Raw genomic sequence first — 16,538 nt, 5'->3', positions numbered from 1 at the left:
AAAGAATTTAGCTTCGTCAGTCTTGTGTCAACTTTTCATTCAGAAGATCCTAGCGATACCCTCTTGAAAAAAAATAATCGTTTTAGTCCACAGCTAATGTTAGTCATTTAAGGTGTAAATATATTTTAAAAATCTCTATTAAATCATCAAAGGTCAGGATTTAAACTTTGGTGTTAAGTGTTTTATAGTAATAGTGCTCCTCTACAAGGTTATTCAAATCATGCTCCATAAAATCATACCTGATCAAGCCCCAGGGGTCACATGATTTATACAGACTTTGTAAAATGACTAAAAAGATGCTAAAACAGCAAGGCAAATTGTTTAAATATTTAGTATTTAGCATCATTATAGTGATCATCTACTAGGTTTTTTCAAATCAATCTCATGGGGATAAAATTAGCCCTACCTTCTTGGTGTGTGAGAGTAAAATGTTCTTAATTGATTTATATTCTCAGCTGCACACTATTTTCATTACTTGGAAACCTCAACTTTTTTATGTGACATCAGATTGTGATTCTTGACAAAGATTGTTTGAATTATTCCACTGTTTAAAACTAGTTATTCTGAATTACACAGGGGAATTATTTAAGGATATGAAGGCGCTGTTGTTACCTAGCACCATATTGATTTTCAAATACTATGATCCAGCAAACCTTGCTTTGAAGTCACTGAATTATTCACATTAAAATGATTATCAACTTATATTAATTGCACTGTAGTATACAAACAGATATTACTGAGAAAAGGTACAAAAAAAGGTATTGTGATTGTATTCATGAACCTCATTATTTTTTGGTTCAGACAATTTTATGTCCCCGGATCGAATGATCGGGGATATATTGTTTTTGGCCTGTCTGTCTGTCATTGTATGTGTCTGTCTGTCTGTCATTGTATGTGTCCCAAAACTTTAACCTTGGTCATAACTTTTGTTTCGTGGTGCACAAAGTACAACTGTGTTTTTGTTGTTTTGTAAGTAGGCTGGCATATAGCAGTTGAACTGTCAGTCTGTCTGTCAGTCTGTGCGTCCATCCGAAAACTTTAACATTGGCAATAACTTTTGCAATATTGGAGATAGCAACTTTATACTTGGCATGCATTTGTATCTCATGGAGCTGAACATTTTGAGTGGTGAAAGGTCAAGGTCATCCTTCAAGGTCAAAGGTCAAAAAACTAAATCCAAGGGAAGTCACAAGCTTTAAAGGGAGATAATTTCTATTTTATATCATTTGGCAGGTACAGATAATTTTCACAAGGAAATTAATATTTGATAAAGTGATATAATTAACTACACAAATTTATTTCAAAGCGGCGCAGTAGGGGGCATTGTGTTTCTGACAAACACATCTCTTGTATAACACTGACATCTTAGGGTCTATTGTGCGTCTATTTTGCGGCTTAAAAATGTGATTGTCTGTAACTGCCTTTTATGTGATAAATGCAGCCCACTGTGAGAAACTGTAAAATAGGGTGTTGAGAAGGTGGATACCTGTGCTGGTGGCTAGCGCTTGAAAAAATGCATCACGCTGCCATATGCGCACCCTTGACTGGTTGGTGCAATCTGCCTTCAATCATCAGTATAATTTCATTTGTAGTATGTATTATTACGGCATACAGATGATATGATAGCTTATCTGTCAGTTTCTAATAAATTATAACGAGCTATCGGCGAGTTAATTTCTCGTGAAACATGTGCAATAATAAAGTGTATCGGTAGCAGTTAGCTGCCCAGTCATAACAAAATCAATGTATCTTTGTTGCTCAGATAAGGTGTCAATAACAACACTTAGCTTGGGAGTGTTGTTATTTGAAAGTGATAAAAGGAAAGCTTTTAGTGTCTGCTATGTCGTACTTTTGGTTAATAACAGCCATGCGCTATTAAGGAGTTATTTTGACGTGACATCAATGACATGTGAAGATGGTTATTTAAAAATATCTTCCAATGATCATATAGGGACTAGACTGTTGGATTTACTGAATGAACAAGATGCATGAATTAACACAAATATTATATATTGATTAAGTTTAATAAGAGGTATGCATTTAAATCAATTTATAAGATAATAATTTGTATGATTTACTAGAAATAATTTGTTATACTAATTTATCAGCATTAAGCATTTGTTTACATGGGACTGTTGTGCAAACGACTGGGTGGAGTAACCACCTAGCATTACTACTACCTGACAGATCATCTAAAAAGTGGACACTGAGAACAACTGTCATCTGTCAACTATGATAACTTTGAGAATTTCACTTGACTTGACTGACCACTGTTCTCAGGTTGGACTTTACGTTAAAGAGAGTATGCATGATTTTGTCAAATATTTATGAATTTATATAAAATGTGTTAAAAAAACTGATTATACATATATTTCAATATAAATTAAAATTAAAGTTTAGAAGAACATGTGTCGAAAAATGCTAAATAAGCCAGATATCATTCTGAAATCGAAAATGTCTGTACAGTCGAATTCGCCAGCATGTACATCATGCATGTACAATGTGAATCTAAATTTAGTTTTACGGATCATTTTAATTTCCTGCAACGATATCTATTCATACGACACAATCGGCTCGGGGCGCTAATTTGTCTTTGCTGCATTTTATGAAGTTCGTCTTCACTGTATATTTTTTGTGTGCCTATTTTGTGATATTGTTACATATTTTTATCAATACATTACAATTTAACGCATATAAAAATTGTGCATAGTCTCTTTAACTGCTTTTGATTGTTGTAGGAATTGTTTTTTTCTGCAAACGTTAATGATGACTACCAAGATGCTTAAACTGCTTTTCGTTCTTATGTTGCAGGAACTGTTTGTGCCCCAGAGTGGCCAGCGTGTGCTGTGGTACTGCTGTGGGCCCACTGTGTATGACTCCTCCCACATGGGCCATGCACGCTCCTATATCTCCTTTGACATCCTCAGACGTGTCCTTGAACAGTACTTCAAGTACAATGTTGTCTACGTCTTGAATGTCACCGATATTGATGATAAAGTAAGACAAGGTTGCTGTATTCCATTTATGCTTTCAATTTTTTAATTATTAAGGGCAATAATAAAAAGTCTTGAAACTAAACAAAAATTCTCCAGACACTAGCAAGGCCGAGATATGGAATATTTTGTTTGTAAGTGGTACTCTACATAGTTTGTTCAAATCATTCCCTTAGGGTCAAATTTGGTGTATTGTACTGAAAACTTTAAAATCTCCTCTTAAATCACAAGCAAAATAAGTTTGGTATTTTTCATGTAACATTTTATGTTGTCCTTCAACAAAGTTAGTTAAAATAATGACCTTCCAACTTATATTGGCCACGCTCGTTATAACTTTATTGATATTGTGAGCACTTAACAAATCTCTTGACACTTAATTAAATAATTCCCTTCTACCAAGAAAGATCAATTTATTGCAGTCAGAAAATTTGTTATTTGATACGTTTTAGCCTCACACTGTAAAAAAGGGGATTTGACACATGTGAGTAAAGTGTCTTCCTAGATTAGCCTGTGCAGTCCACACAGGCTAATCATTAGGGACAACACTTTCTGCCAAAACTGGATTTTTGCCAAGAAGAGACTATGTCATATCATAAAAGCGGAAAGTGTCGTCCCTGATTAGCCTGTGCAGACTATACAGGCTAATCTTGGACGACCTTTTACGCACATGCATTAAACCCCCTTTACACAGAGCACGACCCATTTCTATATCATGCCTTCACGTTGCTGCAGATCATAAAGCGGGCACGTCAGAATCATCTTTGGGAGGCTTATCTGGCAGAAAGCAAGTCGTGGAACCAAGTTTTGGCTGATACAATGGAAGCAATGAAAGTATGGAGTTTTCCATCATTTAGAAACTAAATTGCAAAATAAATAAATGAATAAATAATTGCATTTCACAATACAGCCAAACCTGTCTTAGGGACCACCTGCATTTAACGATGATTATACACTGCAACGCCGATATATCGCGGACCGGTATATCGCACTGTCCAGTATATCGCGCTTTGGCTATGGCTCCCAAAAATCCGACAAGCATGATCACTAAATGACATGTTTTAATCTGAGAATTCGCTAACAGCAAAAAAACGGTTCTAGCTAGTATTAACACCCTATATTTCGCGGCTTACTATTGAACGCAGTGAAGCGTGAAAAACAGGCGATTAGTGACAGTGTTGTTTACACACGGCTGAGGTTGTTTTTAACACTTAAGAAATAACCAATTAGTGTCATTGCAAAGGTAATAATGGCAGTTTACTGGTATATAAATCGTTAAATTTCGGTACTGGTCATGAATTTCTTTGTCCTGATAAAAAGTGCGCGAAAATTGGCGTTGGTGTATTTATTTGTAAATAAAAATTTCCTAGCGGGTACAATAGTGAGATCATTTAATTTCCATTAAAAGTTTCGTTGTAAATGTCAACTAAAGTACTGCGGTATCTCGCGAATTATGTGGCATTGACATTTCCTCTTAATAAATTATAATTCAAACATGCTGTATATCGTTACTGTTATGCTGTTTCTATTCCTTCATTAGGACTATTTATAAGGGTAAATTTGAATCTATGCACAATTATATTTTATACATTTTTTTAACAGCAAGAATTCTTCTTTTTAGCTGATTTGCGAGCGATCGCAAATGAAAATAAAAAATATAATATACATTTTGTATTTTATGATAAATACAGATACGTATGTAGTTATGAAAATGTTTATTGCAGAATTGGTTTGCAATTATAACTATACAAATATGTAGAAGTGCCATATATAATAGTGTTTTTCCCAGGAGGGCAAAGGGGCATGGCGCATTACTTTCAAAAAGGGCATTTTAGCGCGCAGTTTAGGCAAAAAAGGGCAAAAACGTTCCCTGAATACCAGAATTACGGGGAAAGATGTAATCGCATCAGAAGCAGTTGTGGAAAAAATAACATATAAACAAGCACATTTAATGGTAATTGATGTATTTAACTTACTATGATTTATATTAATATATTTACCTTGCAATGTACATTTAAGTTCCATGCTGTTTCAATAAACTGTACAGCACGACAAACATAATAAAGCAATAAATGCATATGAATCTGATTATACCCAGATCCACTAACATATAAATGAAACCATGTTTGTCTTATCCCATTTTCTAACAATAATCTTGCCAGATGTTTAAAATAACATTGCGAGTAAATTGATCGATAACAATATGCAAAGACGCGTTTCCGTGACATACATCCACCGAGTAGATTACAAATAAATAAATAATGTTGTTGTTGCTATCTAAAACATTTTTATGCATAGTTGATTATCACAGACATTTCATTAATTTCTTCTTAATGTATAACCCCCATCGTTAATTCGATCGTTTATGACGTTATTTGCCTTTTTTGCCGAGTCACAATTTAATTCTGTATAGTCCGCCATGTTGTTAAAATGTCAAATGATGTAAGCGACAGGTGCGCATACAAACGTTAAATTGTATACGCGATTCGCATTTTGTTAAATTAGTATACGTCTCAGTAATTATTTCAATAAGTAGATCTAATTATTTTAAAGACGAAAACGATAAAGAATAAATTTGTTTGTGTTTTTGAATGTAATAATGCGTAAAAATATATGTTTTGATATAACTGAATAATGCATGCAATGCACAATTGCCACGAGAATAACATCGAGTTTTGTCTCAAAAGTCTCCAAAGTAACGATTTTATCGTGAAGGACTACACATTGCCGACTGAAAAGTGCGCTTGGTATAACATAGCCTCTGGCATTATCGATTGATTCTGACACGGGGTGATTAACGCATGACTAATTCACAGCTTTGGAGCAGTCAGTAAGACCAACCTAAATCGAGCACTGTAATAGATTAAATCTGCTCGATTAATAAAGTCGATTAGACGTTGACGTCTCTCGAGTAAATCAAGCACAGTCGGAGCGTCACAGACAATCAAGGAAGCTGATTTTACGGACCAAGTTAGCTCGTAAGGCAATAAAGATGTTATCGATAAGGGCGTGTGGCGAAATTTGCCTTTGAAAAAAAGGTCGCGTGGCGAAATTTGCCTTTGAAAAGGGCAGCGTGGCGATCGGGGAGGGCGGTGTGGCTTTTCGCCACGCTGAAATGGCCTGGGAAAAACACTATAAAATGTAAACAAAGGGGAAATTGACAAATTAACCGCAATACAATTAAGTTAGACATTTCCCGAGTTATATCGCGCGTCGGATATATCGCGCTTGGGATCTTTGGACCCCACCAACGGTGATATATACTGGCGTTGCAGTGTAGTTCCTCCCAAATGCAGTTTAAATGAAATGGCTTTAATTAATAACCACCTCGTATCTTTGACCAATGACCTTTAAGAGTAATTAAAAAGTGTATTAAGTGATGCAGTATCATAACCTCTGATACATTGCCTTTTAATTGGAATGTTATCCACTAATTCATTTATATCAAAAAAGGGTTCTTATTCATACACTTAAAATACAGGTATCTCTTCATATAGAATTTTGGTCGTAAACTTGTCAGTGTAACTGTATGCATATTTCTTTTACACTTAATTGTCTGACGTACAATAAGATACAGTAGGGGACATATTGTTGCATGCTCTGCAACCTCAATTAAATGGTTTGACATATGGCAGGGGTTCAGAAATTGAGTTAAATTACTTATTTTACCCATTTACTTTCCCTTCAAATGGTGGAAAATGGCTAAAAAGACAGATTGTGAATTGTTCCATGTCTTATTTTGCTATCAAATTCATATAGTGGTAAATTGCTGATATTAAGTTTTTGATGAATACAATCAATTTCACAGGAACTTTTGTCAGTAATTCACTTGTAACATTTTCTTACAAACTCATTTTAACATATTGTGTTAATATATTAATAAGTGTTTTTAGCTCGACTATTATATATGAAATATATATAGTGGAGCTATCCTACTCACCACGGCGTCGGCTTTCTCGTTAGCGTTAGCGTGCAAATGTTTGGGTACCACCCCAAATTTTTCCTATGGCCCTTGACATATTGCTTTCATATTTTGCATACTTCTTTACCAACATGACCCCAACCTATAAACAAGAGCAAACAACTGTATCAAGCATTTTGTTAGAATTATGGCCCTTTTTCCACTTAGAATATGCATATTATTGATAACTCTTTGTTAAAGTTTGCGTACCACACCAAATATTTTCTATATCCCTTGGCATATTGCTTTCATATCTTGCAAAACTTCTTTACCAACATGACCCCAATCTATAAACAAGAGCAGACAACTGTATCAAGCATTTTGTAAGAATTATGGCCCTTTTATCACTTAGAATATGCATATTATTGATAAACCTATGTTAAAGTTTGCGTACCACCTCAAATATTTCCTATGTCCTTTGACATATTGCTTTCATATTTTGCATACTTCTTTACCAACATGACCGCCAATGTATAAACAAGAGCAGACAACTGTATCAAGCATTTTGACAGAATTATGGCTCCTTTTATACTAAGATAATTGAACATTCCCTGAGGTTTTGTGTTTCGGTCCATTTTACTCCTAAAGTATCATAGCTTTTGCTTGTTAGACTTGGAAAACTCGCTAACTATCGTAAGGGCACTGTACAGGGCAAGTTGCATAACTCTGGTTGGCTTTTTAACGGAATTATGGCCCTTTTTTGTCTTTGTAACTTTGAATATTTTGTTAAATTTTGTGTTTAGATCCACTTTACTTTTTAAAAATCAATGCTATTGCTTTCAAACTTCAAATACTTTCTTACTATCATGATGTTACTGTACCTGGCAAGTTGAATTTGACCTTGACCTTTGAATGACCTTGACTCTCAAGGTCAAATTTATAAATTTTGCTTAAATTGCCATAACTTCTTTATTTATGATCACATTTTAATCATACTTTGACAAAACAACATTTACCTGACATACCACCCAAACCATCCCCCACGCCCCACCCCAGAGCCCCCCTCCAAAAAAAAATCTTTTTTTTTAAATATCATATATTAAATGACCACACTCCCACATCATTCCGCCCTCTCCATGATGGCTTACGTTATATTGTCAAGCACTCGAATAGTCGAGCGCGCTGTCCTCTGACAGCTCTTGTTTTAGTGTCAATGGCTATATTTCCCTATCATATTTGTACCTTTTTTCAGCCGTTTGGGATTAAAATCGCCTCAGAAACAGACGCAGATAAGCTTGCCATGTACCAGCGAATGAAGACTAAAATTGATAATGCAGTTCAACATCTTGAATCAATGAAGAGCCAATCAAATGAAGCCATCGCACAAGCTCAGCAGGTCAGTCTCAGTGTTTCTGTCACATAATGTATCTTTTTTTCAGCATAATACCAGTATTATGAATATTTATGTACCCCTCCCCCCTTGGCAATGGGAGACATATTGTTAAAAACTATTATTGGTTGGTTAGTTAGTTGGTTAGTTTGTCTGCCCATGGTCCACTGCTTAACATCACAGACGACATCAATATTTTTAATTACAACACCATCTTATATTATTTATCATTCTAGCTATTTTGTATATAAATGGCATTGAATTTACTTTTGACATACCTGTTTAATACGTTTATTGTCCTGCACCAAAGGCAGAAGGATATAGTTTTGGCATCCGCCCATCGGACACATCTTTTCAGGTATATGTCTCAGAAACTATATAAGATTTCAACTTGAAACTTCATGGGTGCATCGATATCAATAAAGCGAATTGCAATGCACAAGAACCATTACCAAACACTCTTATTTAAGAGTTATATCCCTTGTTGTTTTTGTATGATGTAACTTTCATGGCTATATCGAAGATACTGTGCACAGTTTAAACATGATACTTCATGGGTTTATAGATATCAATGAGGATGATATCATAAGAAACCTTATACTACATTTTCTTCAACAAGAGTTATTGCCCTTTGTTGTTTTTGTATAATGTAACTTTTCTGGGCTTTATCTCAGATATGATACAAGAATTAAACATGAAACTTAATGGGTTTATAGATATCAATAAGAGTTAGCACACTGTTGTCAAATGTTACAATTTTTTATTAAATATGCCTTATGTTTGAGGGATTCTACTATACATCAAGGGACATGAACCCATCCATAAACAACAGGTATTTGGCAGGTGATATATATTCAATGAAATTTGCTTTTTATGTTTGTGATGGATTTTATATTGGATTTATTTCAATATTCTTTCCCAGGGCTTGCTGCTGGCTTCCAAAGATGTGCTGTCTGACTGGCTAGATGCCCATAAAGGCTCCACTGTTACAGATAAGTCCATTTTTGCGCGTCTGTCCTCTCAGTTTGAAGAGGAGTACCACACTGACATGGAGAGTCTAAATGTAAGAGTATACATGTTATGTAAGACACTCACAACTCATAGCACAGTTGGAACATATGATATAATTATACTTCATCCATAGCTTAACATTTGTTCAGATATTCCATTATAAATACAGTTATTTTCGGAAATGCGACTTTGACAGAGTATTCAGTTGCATGTATGGACTTTGGTTGAGAAGATGGAAAATAATTTGATTGCCAAAGGTCAATGGTGGCACACGCTGTGTAAAAACGAGGATATACAATGAATTAAAAAAAAAAATAGATATGAGGTACAGTTCATTAAATTATCATCTATTTAGGATACAAATGGCACTTGCTTAAGTTGGTTATGAGAAGTGTTATTGTAACTTTAGTATTTTACAGGTTTTACCTGCAGATGTGCTGACAAGGGTGAGCGAATACGTGCCTGAAATCATAGAGTTTATACAGCAGATAATAACTCGTGGATATGCGTAAGATATTGACCAACCCATGTTGGCAGTTTTTGTAGCCAAGCAACCATAATGCTGCATTTGACTAATTACAATTGATGTTGACAAAGATTTGCAGTGATTGTAAGAATGGCAGATAATTATTGTGAGGACAATGTTATCTGTGTGCTATTATTAAAAAGTGTCTCTGTTCTATCATGCTTAATTTTCTAGCTCAGTTGCTAAATTGCAAATCATAAGAAAAGGAGGTTTGACTTGTGGCCCAACCACATAACTTGTTTGGGGGTCTGTCATGAAATGATTTCTACGACCATTCTCCTCCTACCTCTGATTTAAGTGGTTAAGTTCTCAGTTAGTGGTATAGGCATAAGGGTGTAATACTGGTAATCCAGCTTTCCCAGGAACATCGAGGAGTCTAACTTACTGCTGTAACATGACTGAAATACTGTTCAATAAACACCAACTTATGTCATACAAACAAATAAACAAACCACCACCAGTGATAAACTCCTATGAGAAAATCATCTCAAGTTAATTATCATTATGGTTTTCTGCTGGATATAGACTTTGTTGAGTTGTCCATAATTCGCAGATTGATAGAGTTTGTCTTTCCACCTTAGGAAAATAAGTTAACTTTCAGTACAAATACTGTAAAAACTTTTTAAAAAAACAACAACATTTTCTTAACTTACTTATTCTTTTTTTTATGCTCCCCCAAAACCTTTTTGGGGGAGCATATAGTCACCGCTTCGTCTGTCCGTCTGTCTGTCAGTTAATCCGTGTGTCCGTCCGTGCACAATTTTTGTCTGGGCTATTTCTCGGCAACTTATGACCGGAATTCAATGAAACTTTATGGGAAGCTTCACTACCAAGAGGAGATGTGCATATTATCAGCCGGTTCTGGTCGGATGATTTTTCACAGAGTTATGGCCCTTTGAAATGTTCCATTAACTGTACATATAGTGCAATACTTGTCTGGGCTATTTCTCAGCAACTAATGTCCGGAATTAAATAAAACTTTATGGGAAGCTTCACTACCAAAAGGAGATGTGCATATTATCAGTTGGTTATGGTCGGATGATATTTCACAGAGTAATGGCCCTTTGAAATTTTCCATAACTGTACATAAAGTGCAATTCTTGTCGGGGCTATTTCTCAGGAACTTATGACCGGAATTCAATGAAACTTTATGGGAAGCTTCACTACCAAGAGGAGATGTGCATATTATCAGTGGGTTCTGGTCGGATGATTTTTAGCTCATCTATTTTTGGAAAAAAAAGAGCTATTGTCATCACGTCGGCGTCGGCATCCGGTTAAGTTTTGCGTTTAGGTCCACGTTTCTCATAAAGTATCAATGCTATTGCATTCAAACTTGGTATACTTGCTAACTATCATGAGGGGACTGGGCAGGCAAAGTTAGATAACTCTGGCTTGCATTTTGACAGAATTATGTGCCCTTTTTATACTTAGAAAATTGAAAATTTTGGTTAAGTTTTGTGTTTAGGTCCATTTTATTCCTTAAGTATCAAAGCTATTGCTTTCATACTTGCAACAAACACTTACTAACTATCATAAGGGGACTGTGCAGGCAAAGTTATGTTACTCTGACTGGCATTTTGACAGAATTATGTGTTCTTTTTATACTTAGAAAATTGAAAATTTGGTTAAGTTTTGTGTTTAGGTCCACTTTTTTCCTAAAGTATCAAAGCTTTTGCTTTCATACTTTCAACACTTACTAATTATCGTAAGGGGACTGTGTAGGCAAAGTTATGTAACTCTTACTGGCATTTTGTCGGAATTATGGGCCCTTTATACTTGAAAATTTGGTTAAGTTTTGTGTTTTGGTCCATTTTACCCCTAAAGTATCATAGATATTGCTTTCATACTTGGAACACTCGCAAACTATCATAAGGGGACAGTAAAGGACAAGTTGCATGACTCTGGTTGTCATTTTTACGGACTTATGGCCATTTTTTGACTTAGTAACTTTGAATATATGGTTACATTTTGTGTTTAGATCCACTTTACTTCTTGAGTATCAAGGCTATTGCTTTTAAACTTCAAATACTTTCATGCTATCATGAGGGTACTGTACCTGGCAAGTTGAATTTTACCTTGACCTTTGAATGACCTTGAGTCTCAAGGTCAAATTATTAAATTTTGCTAACATTGCCATAACTTCTTTATTTATGATTAGATTCGATTGATACTTTGACAAAACAACTCTTACCTGACATACCACAATAGACTCCACCCAAACCATCCCCCACGCCTCCCCCCCCCCCCCTGAATCCCCCCTCAATCCCCCCCCCATTTTTTTATACTAAAGATCATCTAATAAATGACCACCACACCCAAACACTATACCCCCCACCCCAAAAAAAAAAATGTTTATGCCCCCAGTAGGTTGGCATATAGCATTTGAACTGTCCGTCAGTATGTCAGTCTGTCCGTCCGAAAAAAACTTTAACATTGGCCATAACTTTTTAGATATTGAAGATAGCAACTTAATATTTGGCATGCATGTGTATCTCATAGAGCTGCACATTTTGAGTGGTGAAAGGTAAAGGTCATCCTTCAAGGTCAAATGTCAAATTTATGGTGTCTGTCCGTCCGAAAACTTTAACATTGGCCATAACTTTTTCACTATTGAAGATAGCGACTTGATATTTGGCATGCATGTGTATCTCATAAAAATATATGGCGTCTGTCTGTCCGAAAACTTTAACATTGGCCATAATTTTTTTAATATTAAAGATAGCAACTTGATATTTGACATGCATGTGTATCTCATGAAGCTGCACATTTTGAGTGGTGGAAGTTTAAGGTCAAGGTCATCCTTAAAGGTCAAAACATAAAATAAAATAAAATCAAAGCGGCATTCTCATGAAGCTGCACATTTTGAATGGTGGAAGTTCAAGGTCAAGGTCATCCTTCAAGGTCAAGGTTATCCTTCAAGGTCAAAGGTAAAAATAATAATTTCAAAGCGGCATTCTCATGAAGCTTCACATTTTGAGTGGTGGAAGTTCCAAGTCAAGGTCATTCTTCAAGGTCAAGGTCATCCTTCAAGGTCAAAGGTAAAAAAATATACATAAAATTCAAAGGGGTGTATCATGAAGCTGCACATTTTGAGTGGTGGAAGTTCAAGGTCAAGGTCATCCTTCAAGGTCAAAAAAAAGAAGAAAAAATTTCAAAGGGGCGTTCTCATGAAGCTGCACATTTTGAGTGGTGGAAGTTCAAGGTCAAGTCATCCTTCAAGGTCAAAGGAAAAAAAAATATATAAAAATTTCAAAGCGGGGCAATAGGGGGCATTGTGTTTCTGACAAGCACATCTTTTGTTTTTTTCAAACATGGTTATGGCCCTTTGAAATTATATAAAAATATTCTTGTCCCCCCAACTACTGTGCCCTCAAGACGTTTCCTTTTATCTGAATATATAGTGCAATATTGTGACCAAAAAAAAATGGGGAGCATCACCGGTCTCCGACGGTTTCTTGTTTTAAATTACATATTCAACTTAGCATTAATCAATTTAATCAAAATCTTGAAAGCTGAATTAAAATCAATATTAACTAAACCTTATAATTTGTAACAAACAAAAGACAATACTCTTAAAATAAAAAAGTACTCCTGGTGGAAAATCTCTTAATAAGTTCTGTCAGTTACTTATGATATTTTACAATTATGTTTACATTTGAAGATATGAATCCAATGGTTCAGTTTACTTTGATGTTGGAGCCTTCAGTGCCCAGCCTACCCACCACTATGCCAAACTGGTGCCAGAAGCGTTTGGGGATATGAAGGCTTTGAAAGAAGGCGAAGGTAATTCATCATAAAGTCTGGGCACAGCCTAGCTAAATACACTTAGAGGCACTTCTAATGCAAAACTTGCATTTTTTGTTGCAGAAAACAATTTTGTCAAAACTTCCAATATGAATAAATAAAGCATATTTAAATATCTTATCAATCTTGGAATTTTTTTAAGGCAGAGCGAACACTTGTATGTGTGGTTTTGTATCGGTGTGATTGATTTGATGCATGTTCTACTTGGCAGCTTTAATGATCAAACAGTCTGCAATCATCTTATTGCATACATTCTTCTGGATCAATTATTATAACAAGTTTTTACTTGCAGGCTGTTCTTGTATTATGCTGGTTGCATTAGTGTTCTCCATAGCCAGTTATATTTTCAAAGAAGCCAGTGACTTAGAACTAAAACGGGCGTTTTTTTAGCTGTTTTGAATTGATCTTTTGGGGAAAAGTAGCCAGCGCTAAGATTGTTAGTAACAGGTGGAATTTCCGGCTGCCTGTGCTTCCAGAGAACATTGCATGGTTGCATATAGCCTTTATCACTTTGCTTCTGAGGTATTCAATGAGTTAACCCACTGTCCATTTGTTTCAGGGGAGCTGAGTGTGTCTGAAGATCGCGTCATAGAGAAGAAGAGCCCCAATGACTTTGCCCTCTGGAAGTGTGGCAAGCCTGGGGAGCCACAGTGGGACTCTCCCTGGGGCAAGGTCAGCACACAGGGGCTCTCGTATCAAGGACATACTTTAGTCAATATTCTGACTCAACTTTGACCCTTTTTTTGTCAATTTTTTAGAGGTCTACCATCATGTTCAATTCTCTGTCAAAGCTTTTTATGCCCCCCTTCAAAGAAGAGGGGTTATATTGCTTTGCTCATGTCGGTCGGTCGGTAGGTCGGTCGGTCGGTCCGTCCACCAGGTGGTTGTCAGACGATAACTCAAGAACGATTGGGCCTAGGATCATGAAACTTCATAGGTACATTGATCATGACTTGAAGATGACCCCTATTGATTTTGAGGTCACTAGGTCAAAGGTCAAGGTCACGGTGACCCGAAATAGTAAAATGGTTTCCGGATGATAACTCAAGAACACATACGCCTAGGATCATGAAACTTCATGGGTAGATTGATCATGACTCGCAGATGACCCCTATTGATTTTGAGGTCACTAGGTCAAAGGTCAAGGTCACGGTGACCCGAAATAGTAAAATGATTTTCGGATGATAATTCAAGAACGCATATGCCTAGGATCATGAAACTTTATAGGTAGATTGATCATGACTCGCAGATGACCCCTATTGATGTTCAGGTCACTAGGTCAAAGGTCAAGGTCACGGTGACCCGAAATAGTAAAATGATTTTCAGATGATAACTCAAGAACGCATTTGCCTAGGATCATGAAACTTCATAGGTAGATTGATCATGACTTGCAGATGACCCCTATTGATTTTGAGGTCACAAGGTCAAAGGTCAAGGTCACGGTGACCCGAAATAGTAAAATGATTTTCGGATGATAACTCAAGAACGCTTTTGCCTAGGATCATGACACTTCATAGGTACATTGATCGTGACTTGCAGATGACCCCTATTGATTTTCAGGTCACTAGGTCAAAGGTCAAGGTCACAGTGACAAAAGTCTTATTCACACAATGGCTGCCAGTACAACGGACAGCCCATATGGGGGGCATGCATGTTTTACAAACAGCCCTTGTTTGAGTCTTACTCAACCCTTAGTTTTAGGAAGTACAATTAACTATGACCTATAGCTGACAAACATTTTTAGTGCTCAGCTGATTTGAAACTCAAATTTCATCTTCTGAGTTGACCTTAATGATTGAGAATGTTCATGGTACCTTGCCATAGGCCTCTGTTGGGTGATCTAGTGCATTTATGATGTATCTTGACAGATTAAGATACTGGTATTTGATACATTCGGAGCATATATATCTTGATATGCTGCATATATTAAAGATTTTAGTAACACCTTTGTAACTTATCTATGCACCTGTTTATGATAAGCATTTATGGTAAGCCTTTTGTTTGTCCTCTGTCATTTTACATTAACATTTACTGTATGAATACTATAAACCACATGTTTTTCCCAATGTTCACAAAAGATGGTTAAACCATTTGTTTAAATCTTGGCCAAGTTTTTAACTTGATAGTTTAAAGCTTATTACACTGAGGAAGTAATATTTATTTTGACCAGTCTAGCTGTCTGGTGTCCAGCATTTTATATTGTGGTTTGCTTGCAGTTTGTTGTTAACAAGTTGCTACATGTATTTTACTTCAAATATGTTTGTGTGATAATTGCCGTCCCTGACTGACAGAAGCGTACATGATAATCTAATAGTGGAGGGTCTTTTGTTGTAAAAAACTAGGTCCACAACTAAATCCATTGAAGAATGCAAGAGAGAAAGATTGTGAACCTTAAGTAAAAAAAATCAATTATGCATTATACTCAAGTGGGGAACCTTGTTTTCTGTTTTCAATATATGACATGTTTAACCCATTTATGCCTAGTGGACTCTCCCATCCTTTTAAATTGGATCAATTTATTTCCAAAATTAGGGATGTCTAGTATATTTATTTCTATATTTAGAATATTTCTAACAGAAATTCCTTTAAGCAAACAGCGCAGACCCTGATGAGATGCCGCATCATGCGGCGTCTCATCAGGGTCTACGCTGTTTGCCAAGGCCTTTTTTCTAGATGCTAGGCATAAATGGGTTAATGTACATCCCTGTTGGCTGTATGTCATGTTATACCATGGTTCCTGTCTGTGAGCAGGGCCGGCCTGGCTGGCATATCGAGTGCTCGGTGATGGCAAGTGCAATCCTTGGGGAGTCTATGGACATACACACTGGAGGGGTTGATCTCAAGTTTCCTCATCATGACAATGAACTTGCACAGGCTGAAGTAAGTCACATTCACATTTGATACTAGGAAAGTTGA

At 36.1% G+C, this 16,538-nt stretch overlaps 1 protein-coding gene across 4 annotated transcripts in view; it reads left to right on the top strand.

The window, feature by feature from the left end:
• The window catches only part of LOC127853263 (cysteine--tRNA ligase, cytoplasmic-like), a 76,509-nt gene that overhangs the window by 40,622 nt on the left and 19,349 nt on the right, over nucleotides 1-16,538 (top strand). For all 4 annotated transcript variants that reach the window (XM_052387634.1, XM_052387623.1, XM_052387641.1 and 1 more), the window contains exons 3-10: nucleotides 2,812-2,997; nucleotides 3,726-3,824; nucleotides 8,144-8,287; nucleotides 9,204-9,344; nucleotides 9,712-9,800; nucleotides 13,480-13,601; nucleotides 14,182-14,294; nucleotides 16,374-16,502. In XM_052387634.1, the coding sequence (XP_052243594.1) occupies nucleotides 2,812-2,997; nucleotides 3,726-3,824; nucleotides 8,144-8,287; nucleotides 9,204-9,344; nucleotides 9,712-9,800; nucleotides 13,480-13,601; nucleotides 14,182-14,294; nucleotides 16,374-16,502 (1,023 nt within the window). The remainder of the gene's footprint in view (nucleotides 1-2,811; nucleotides 2,998-3,725; nucleotides 3,825-8,143; nucleotides 8,288-9,203; nucleotides 9,345-9,711; nucleotides 9,801-13,479; nucleotides 13,602-14,181; nucleotides 14,295-16,373; nucleotides 16,503-16,538) is intronic.

This window comes from Dreissena polymorpha, chromosome 1, assembly GCF_020536995.1.
Source record: "Dreissena polymorpha isolate Duluth1 chromosome 1, UMN_Dpol_1.0, whole genome shotgun sequence".
Taxonomy (NCBI): Eukaryota; Metazoa; Mollusca; class Bivalvia; order Myida; family Dreissenidae; genus Dreissena; species Dreissena polymorpha.
This window is presented reverse-complemented; position numbering and strand designations above follow the sequence as displayed.